This window comes from Galleria mellonella, unplaced genomic scaffold (assembly GCF_026898425.1).
Source record: "Galleria mellonella isolate WM207_F2 unplaced genomic scaffold, CSIRO_AGI_GalMel_v1 utg117, whole genome shotgun sequence".
NCBI classification, from domain to species: Eukaryota; Metazoa; Arthropoda; class Insecta; order Lepidoptera; family Pyralidae; genus Galleria; species Galleria mellonella.
In genome coordinates, this window is record NW_026441980.1 from 8655304 (window position 1) to 8664696 (window position 9393).

A 9393-nucleotide genomic window follows, 5' to 3' on the forward strand; every position below is an offset into this window, starting at 1 on the left:
GATAGAAAAAAAATTGTTTAATATTGATAAAATTGTTGCTTTATTGAATTTATATCTGGCGAAATAAATATAATGTAATTATCTGTTCAAATGATTTATCAATATCTGTATAAAAATAAGTTGTCAGCTATTACGGTTATTACTAGTTTGCACAAAAATAAAAAATATTGAGTTACAGATCTAAAATAAGCGTATAAGGGTTTTCGAGATATCTTTTCAATATATTGGAGAAGCGTGCCATCGTTACACCATCTATGACTCTGTGGTCTGCAGACCAACTGACGGTCAGTATGTGTGCTTTAACCACATTGCCCTCCGAATCAAATCTAGGTAACACCTGAAAGCAAAAAATTTGACAGTAAGTAAGTACACTAAAATAGGTTGTCTGTTTCAGTGGAATTTAATGAAAATGTCTTGATCATAAGTCAGTCTCCAGATGGTCAATAGTAGCAGAAATAAAAAATCTATTAATAGCTTGTTTACATTTATTACTAATTTTATTCAAAGATTTATTTTTGATTATTTAAACAAAACTTAGTTAACTTTTCATTAAATTCTATTGAAACACGTGAGTAGGTATGTATATTTTTTAATAACAAAATAACATTACCTGTATTTTTCCCAAAGCGCCTATTGCAACTTGTGGCGGAAAAATGACAGGCTTAGTGTAAGTCCCTCCAACCTGAAATTAGAGTGTTTAATATAATTTATAATTATTATATCACTTCATTTACATACCAGATAATATTTACTGTTAACTTACTATGCCTATATTGGAAATTGTAAAGGTACCACCACTTAAATCATTAAGTCCTAGTTGTCCTTGTGAACCCTTGTCTTGTAAAACGTTGAGTTCACGTGCTATTTCCAATATATTTTTATTTTGTACATTCTGAAAAATAATAACAGAAACAATTATATTAGTGGTTTTTAATTTGTTCACCAGTAAATTAATAATGCTTGGCTTTATTATAATAACTTGAGATTGTATTCCACAAAAAAAGTTTCAATTAGTAATGGGCATAGATGGGATGCAATGCAACTGCATTTGTTAAGTCATGAAAATGAATCTTTGAAATATACTGTTCAGCTTTTTAGTAAGTAACTGCTATTAGTAAATACCAAATAGTTGAAAAATGAAATTATCCTGCTTGCTTTGGTACAGCCAGATATATATTTTAAGACATTTCCTGAATCGAAATCGAAAATATCTTTTGATTAATTTACCTTAATTACTGGAACTACAAGACCGTTGGGTGTATCCATTGCGACGCCTATATTATGACTTGCTTTATATATTATATTGTCACAAGAGTTGTCTAAGCTACTATTTAGTATAGGGAATGAGGTAAGACCTAGTGATACAGCTTTAATAATGATTGGCATATAAGTCAGTTTAATTCCATGCTCTTGTGCAATAGTTTTTAAACTGTCCCGTGATTGGACTAACTTAGAGACTTCGTATTCATCACAATATCCAAAATGTGGTATTTTCTGAAAAATAAAATTATACTTTAGTAATACAAAAAGAGAAGTAAGACAACAAATTTAATAATAATAGGTTCATAATAACTAGTATATTCAACAAAATATATAAAAAAAGAAGAAAATACATAGGGTAATACATAATATGAATGCATATGTGAATGCAAATGTTGAATATGTAGTGCAATAATAATGAAAACGGACAGATAGCGATCTATGAAAGACCAACCTACAAAATTTTATTAAAAATAAACTAATTAATAACATTCGACAAAATAGAGAAATAACTTTGATAATACCATAGCTTCAGTCATCGACTTCACCATTGCTTTCGTAAATCCAGTGACTGGTACTGTTCTGTCTTCTATTAATACTTCTGTTCTAGCCTGTGCTTGCGTTACTGATATGGGGACTGCCGTCACTTGAGTCGAGTCTGGTACTGGTACTTCATTTGATTTATCCGAACTTATGTTTAAGTGTGCCAAAAGATCTTCTTTTAAAATTCTGCCATTTCTACCGGTTGATTTTACCGTACTTAAATCTACCTGAAAAGCGTAATATATTTTTAAAATAATTATTTATAGTAAAAAACTAACACATAAAAATGCATACAAGTTTGTACAAATTGTCAACATACCATTATGCGTTTTAAAGTTTGTTTTATATAATTTATATATTAATAGATTTTTCTTGTATAATCGTTGCAACAAAAATCTTTTCAATTCAATTGGAGCTAGTTATACAGAAAACAGCTACGTACCCGAGATGTTCATAAGAGATGGCTATTTTCTGCATAACTAGTTCTAATTTATATAGGTAAAGCTGAGGTTACAACTATTATTTAATAATTGTATACTGACTTTGAATTGTGCTGCAATTCTCCTAACTGCTGGAGTCGTCAATACTTTTACTCGTTGGTTCACATCAGTTTTAGGAATATTCGGTGAACTTGTTTCTGTATCTAATTCTAAAGATGTATCTGTAATGTTAATGCAAACTATCGCTTTAGACATATTACACCCTCTAGTCAAGGGATAAACAATTACATCGACAAATGCATTTCACTACCGTATCATCACCATCATTTTAACCATTATCTGTCCACTGCTGAACATAGACCAACCCTATAGACTGTCATAAAGAACGGGGGCGTTCCTTATGGCAATTCACTATTGGAGGGATTTTACTAGTAATTGCCAGGCGGATTGAAAACCGCAGTTAGTCTTTGGTGATGTTTTAAGAGGGACGCTGCTGCTCAACGCTCGATCATTAAGTTCCCTTAGTCGCCTCTCACGACACCTTTGGTATATGCTTACTACCGTATGCTTATGCATATTAAAAAATAATTTAAAAGCCAGCAACGCATTCGGTAAGTGCAAATTAGACTGGCGCACTCAGTGTTCCGTAAAATTATAATTAGAAAAGAAATATTTTACAAAAAAAAATGTGATGATAAATTTAAGTATTTGGATTATTTTCTTTAATTTGAACTGTACTACATTGCGTTTTGCCAAAATTTATGATTTTAGGTCAACCCTGTAGGTTTTGATTTCCTTATAAATGTTAAAATATATGCTATAAAAGGCTGTATCTTTTGGTTGCGTTGATTTAGAAGTTTGATATTTTTACAACTTCGAGGGATTGCAGATTTCAGTTTTAATTATTTCATTAATTTGCGAAAAAATATTCATTTACCATTACTACTTTCCCCATCATCTTCGACGTCAATATCAACAAGAGGTTGTCCAACTAATGCTGTCTGGTCGACCTCATGGTACAATCGTTTGACAACACCATCATACCGGCTGGTAATGGTGACTGCCGCTTTGTCACTCTGCACTTCACAAATATTGTCGAACTGCTGAACTTTGTCACCGACCTTTACAAACCTGGAAACTTTGTGTCTCAGAGTCTATTTTTAGAAATAAACATTCATTTTAAAAATTTTAGTTTAATTCTTTCATATCCGGTAATTTTACCGCCATATTTCACTTTTTAAACCGGAACTGCCATGTTGTCATTGGTGCTTTTTTTTTTTTAGAGTTTTCCATGCAAACGATTTTCGTACATAGTAGGGAAATCTCAGGATATGGAGACACCTAAGTCCTTATAAATGGTATTATGTGAGGAGTACTATGGACGTCATGGTATATTGTTATATCCACCATTCTAATTAATTTTATTGCCATTTCAAATCGGCACTTAAAAATACGTTTGATCAAAATTAGATTACAATTAACAAGATCGAAGGAATATGATGAGTAAATATTACAGGTAAAGTATCAAAATTTGTCTTAATAGTTTGTTACAGTATTAAAAGACATTCAAATATTCAAAATATCCACGCTCATAAAAAAACCAAGTGCATAACAATTTCAAAATATTGTATGTCTTACCATTCTTTAATTACGACTTCTCGTATTCCTTCGCCTATGTCAGATAATTTGAATGCGATAGTTTTATTGAGAAGTGACGTCGTATGAAACTGATGGCGGCACTGTAAATAACGTCCTGTGACGTTATATCGTAATATGGTATTGCTGCATAGTAGACTATTTTTCTGTAACAATATTTCAGTAACTACTTATTATTCAAAATTTTTGAAATCCATCTTTTTTGGCGGCCCAAAGCAAGCATTTTTATTAGTGATTTTATCAATTTCATGTTATTTCGTAATCATAAAAATTGTTCGTGAAAATACTTAATAATTTTTAGTCATAAATTTGAAAGAATGATATAAATCTTCTTAATTTGATTATTATTATTTAAAATAATATAAATAATCCGGAAAATTTTAATTTACATTTCTGTAGGACTCTGCTGTACGAGTATATAAAAACAGCCTAGTTGTTTAATGGCCTTCTTGGCATAATGATTCAGCATATTGTTCGTAAATTACATTCGAGTCTCAATAATCAGCTAGAAAGTTAGCTGAATAGGTAAGTAACCTATTACTACTACACGTAAAAATTATAATATCAGCCGCAGTCTACTTTATTATTAAATTATTAAAACATTTATTCTTGCACGAGGTTTGTATATTGTTTAATATTTAATTAATTAATTTATAAAAAAGCTCTTTCATTACGTAATGTGAAGTCAGTAATGTACTGTACGGTACGTAATGTACAGTAAACTATTATATACCTATTTTCCGATTAGTAATCGGTATGTACAATAATACATATTTTAATAATTTATACCTAAACAGACAACATTAGATACATATTCTAATACAGGTTAGTTTACCTACCTATATTATAAACGGACTCGCGGGTATTTTTTAGTTATTTACATAAACCTCGAACGTAGTGATGTGTGCGGTAATTTAATTACGTGATTACTTATATTGTTTTAAAATGCGTAACTTAGTTATCATTATTACAATTGTCAAATTCAAGGTCTAGAAGAAATCACATGAACCCTGTTTTACAAGAGAGGATTCCGTACTCTGATACGTTTGTTTCTAGGTTTTAGTTTTTAATGATTGTTGATTGGAACATACTGATTAACTAGAATAAAGCGCAGCCTATGTCCTTCTTCATCCCGAATACGTTGCCAATGAGAATTTTATCGCGATGATTAGGTTGTTAAAGTACTAAAAGATAACAAACACGCAATCTTACTTTCATATTTTAATAACATGGCTTTATATTTTTATCACAAGCTATTATGTTATCATAAAACAAAAAGAGAAAAATGTGAAATAACAACCACCGTGATGCAGTTATAGGTATGTTACTTTGCGTAAATGAGTTCTCGAATTTGATACCCTGTTGGGCCAAAAGAAACTTTCTGAATTAGCTCGGGTTTGGGTATTCTGGGTACTGACCCCAAATGTACATTGCCTAGTTCCTCATAATATATGGAATCCTAGCTTGATTTTTTAATGTATCTGCATCTACTGTATTACGTGATTATATATGATTATGTTTCAGTGTGGTCCCAGCATAGAATAGGCCACCCCTTCCTTCACGTAGGTGTCGTAAGAAGCGTCTAAAGGAGGGCGAGGGATAGGCCCTCCTAAAACATATCAAAAGCCTAACTGCGGTTGCCAATCCGCCTGCCAAGCGTGGCAACTACTGGCAACATCCCTTGATAGAGGGAGACTTATGTTCAGCAGTGGACAGTTTGGGCTGATATGATGATATGATTATGGTTCATAAACACTATCTTTAGGGATAACATTGTGGATGCATCTTATATCTAATTATTTTATTTACTAATAGAGTATAGGACATTTTTAAAATATAAAAGTAAGTGCTATAGATCCCTAATAAACAAACTTAACGTCAATTACATAAAATTATCTCGTATGACATGCCATTATTAACTGCTTTGATAAGATGTCTGAAATGTAAGCATACTATTTCATAATCGTTATCTTATTGCTATGATGAACGTGCATGTTAAGTAGTTAAAAGCTGATAGGTATATTGTGGTATATTTCCGAGTTATTCATTTATACGATTGTGAAAATATCTCAACATCAAGTTAATTTTTTAGTAAAATTTCTACTTTGTTTTAATAATAATTGCAAGCGAGTTTTTAATCTTATTGCTAATAATTCCAACTTCGTACATGTCATCGCGATATATTGATTGACTGGGATAAAAAGTAGACTATGTTCTCCTCTATCTCATTACTATATGTACTATATTAAACTTCATGACCATTGGTTGAGATTTTAAGATGACAAGAGTTAACAAATAAAAAAACAAACCCACTATCACATTTTTAATATTATTAACTTTGATCCAACCTCATGATACGAGATTTTTGTATATTAATAACAGTAAAGATAATGTACACATGTCTTTACGATATCACTTATTAATGAGGTAAATAAGTATTTGATGACTGTTACTATTATATATTATTTACTTACGGTACTAGTATAGCACTATTATCTAAGGTGAAATAAGATTTGTCTATTTTTAATGTACCTAATTGTTTATAGAACGTTTTACTTTCCATTTAATTTTCGATAATTGTAATCTGATTTATTTTGGTGCGTTAATTGACTGTTTAATATATAAATAGTTAATTAATTACTTAAGTGATAAAATATGATTTTACTTTAACTTAAAATATAGTTAATTCATCATAATTAATCACTTATTTAAAAATACCCAAATAATACTTACATTGTTACAAATCAACGCACACAATTTTTGAATCCTATGCACATTTTTAAATGTCACGATACATTTTCTAGTAAAAAACGACATACTTAACAGTCACACAAATAAATTTGTTGTTATTTCGGTAATTTGTTACATAAATATTTTATTATATTTTTTACGGAGCATGTCGCGGACAGACACCACGGGCATTGTGACGAGTAATGTCGTACTAACCGCTATCGTATTATCAGTGTGCTGTGCTGCCTTAGCTCGATTAACATTTTAACTATAAATAACAATTCAAATTGAATTGTAAAGAGTGTGTCGCGTAAGCATCAGAGGTCATGGTTCGTATGAGTAATAATAGTATTACTTAACTCAGAAATCTCTAATAATATATTTTTAAAAAGTATTTAGAAATTATAAAATATGTTTCAATTTTATTTATTTCATGCATGTCTGTTGCAGAACATAAGCCCCATAAGGGGGTTTTTGCTAGTAGTTGCCATACTTAGCAGGCTGGTTGGTAACCGTAGTTAGGATTTGATGATGTTTTAAGAGGGACGCTGCTGCTAATCTCTCGACCATTAAGTTTCCTTATTGGTTTCTTACGACAGCCATGGGAAATGAGGCGGTGTATTTATTTATTTATTACTTACTTTTTATTAACAAATAAATAAATTTGCCTTCACAATTATAATGTTAGTGACGATTAACTCTTTATTGCACTGATACTGAGAAATAAAATATATAAACAGAAAGATTAAAAGTAATTGGAGGTATAAAAGTCGGATTGTTTTAGCGATAACAATATCTTCCAGAAGATCTTTGGGAAGAGTACGGAGACGAAAAATAATAGGTAGCACATAAGTGGTAATAAGGAAAATAATAAAATAAAAATACAATCTTATTTACGAGTACTCTTACGAGTAGGTATATATAAATAGAGAAAGTCTTTTGGTGTTTTGTTACTCAAAAGGAATTGAATGAAATTTGGCTATACCTTAAAGAACTTTTTAATGTAATTTATATAAAATGTAAATTATATTTACAATTAGTATGTTACACTTATAGTTGAAATGATGAAAAAAATCTTTCCTTACTAATATAATAAAATTGAAAATAGACGACATTTGTACACAGGAGATATTTAAGAAAAATTGATATAAGGCGTCTTAATAAGACCAGTAGAAGCCAAAACAATATGTTTTATAAATTTTCTTTGTATGCCCTTATGTTGTTTCCAACAGCACGCAAAAACTATTGCATCAAATTAAATGTCTTCACGTTCGTGTTTTTATAGGTTTATCTTAAAATCTAGTATATGTATTAACTTGATTCGCCGTCTAGAAGTTGTCTGTTTCATTGGTTTTCTATTTCTAAATACATATGAAATTGCGGGCAAAAAGCTAGTACTTAATTTAATTTAAAGTTTCGTAAGCACACATTATACATAAATGTAATAACTTATTAGGCTCGCGCTCGCATCACAATTGCTCATGACTAAGGATTACGAATTGATTCCGAAACTAGTCGAGCTTTCTCGATCTAATTATGCGTAAGTTAAACCAGTGATTATTGCATTAAAAAGCTAGTATTAAATAATAACGTATGTTGTCTATGCTAAACAATATTATGGATGTCGATAGATATCTCCTTGTTCTGAGGTCAGGCTTCACTTGATACCCCTCATTAGATAGGTAAATACGAGACGTTATCTAGAAATATTTTTAATATTACTGGTTTAGTGACTTCATCCGCGTGACTTTGACTAGATATATTGATAAAAAAAAAAGTTCGAAACTAAAACCCGAATACTAAAAAATCCTAAAGTGCTCTAGATTGGATGTCAAATTATCATGTACAAATTTATTTTTTTTTTTGATTATCATTTTATAAAATGCAGAAACTACCTTTTCATCTTGTTGACACATTTTAAATACACTATCGGGATTTAACACGACTCGATTGTAGGTAAATAAACTTTTTAATAGATAGTATATTATATTAAGGGATTGTTAGTAATGGGGATTAGTATCCCCATTGCTAGCAATATACCTTGACAGGTCGACCTTCTCGTAGTTCCCCCTGGAAAGCATCGTGATGGATTTATTGTAAGATTCGTCACGGTGGACTAACTGACCTGCTTCATCCTCACCTATCATCCCTCACTGGTGCCCCACCAGTGTATACCAATAGCGTAGGCGAGGTTACCAAAATTTTAATCAAATCGGTTCAGTCATTTATTTTAGGTATATAGATAATAATCTGTAAAAGCAATGGATATCTGTATTACCTACCAGATTTATGGAAGATTTTGAACTATTCTGATATTTCGGGCGCTTAACATTTTCTTCAATAATAGCAACGCATGATACCATGAGTATCTTAGTATTTTGTATGGTGACCATGCCATTGTTGCTGTTTATATTATAGGGTAAAAGTCCGTTGGACCATTTTTATATGAAAATAATTTTTAAAGTGTTATACTTTAAAAATTATCTCCGTTCTTCTTTTCCACATTTTTCTCGTATTTAGATCACTCTTCATTTAAGAGTTTCCTCTTGTTGGTGCAACTAATTCATGCACCTTCTTCCAGCCAGCTCTATCCCAGGCCATATCCTTGACTTCCCTATACGACATGACACCTAGTGTTTCTTTTATCTGTCCCATGTAGTTATTCCTCGGTCTTCCTCTTCCTCCTTTGCCCTCTATTTTTCCTTCTACTAGGGTCTTAAAAAATCATCATGTCGTATAAGGTGGCCCAGTATTTTGCCTCTTC

At 31.0% G+C, this 9393-nt stretch overlaps 1 protein-coding gene across 2 annotated transcripts; it reads right to left on the bottom strand.

Moving 5' to 3' along the window:
- Positions 1 to 13: 13 nt before the first annotated feature.
- Positions 14 to 6869, bottom strand: LOC113511682 (lipoamide acyltransferase component of branched-chain alpha-keto acid dehydrogenase complex, mitochondrial). Of its 2 annotated transcripts, XM_026895365.3 has the most exons (9): positions 6633 to 6869; positions 3882 to 4045; positions 3181 to 3374; positions 2346 to 2464; positions 1785 to 2030; positions 1228 to 1494; positions 764 to 892; positions 611 to 682; positions 14 to 337 (listed from the first exon to the last, which is right to left on the bottom strand). In XM_026895365.3, the coding sequence occupies exons 1-9, from the start codon at positions 6714 to 6716 to the stop codon at positions 173 to 175; spliced, it is 1440 nt and encodes a 479-aa protein (XP_026751166.2). In that variant the 5' UTR covers positions 6717 to 6869; the 3' UTR covers positions 14 to 172. The 2 variants fall into 2 exon arrangements, with proteins under 2 accessions (XP_026751166.2, XP_031769354.2); XM_031913494.2 differs by lacking the exon at positions 6633 to 6869 and having other exon boundaries at positions 3181 to 3397; positions 3882 to 3899.
- Between the last annotated feature and the right edge of the window lie 2524 nt (positions 6870 to 9393).

What these genes read in the sequence shown, in the direction of transcription:
- LOC113511682 (XM_026895365.3), bottom strand. Translation starts at nt 6,716, where the DNA reads ATGTCGTTTTTTACTAGAAAATGTATCGTGACATTTAAAAATGTGCAT. An exon ending in TGATGGGGAAAGTAGTAATG is followed by an intron (nt 2,465 to 3,180) that starts GTAAATGAATAT and finishes TTAACATTACAG; the next exon opens with ATACATCTTTAGAATTAGAT. An exon ending in GAATTGCAGCACAATTCAAA is followed by an intron (nt 2,031 to 2,345) that starts GTCAGTATACAA and finishes TACGCTTTTCAG; the next exon opens with GTAGATTTAAGTACGGTAAA.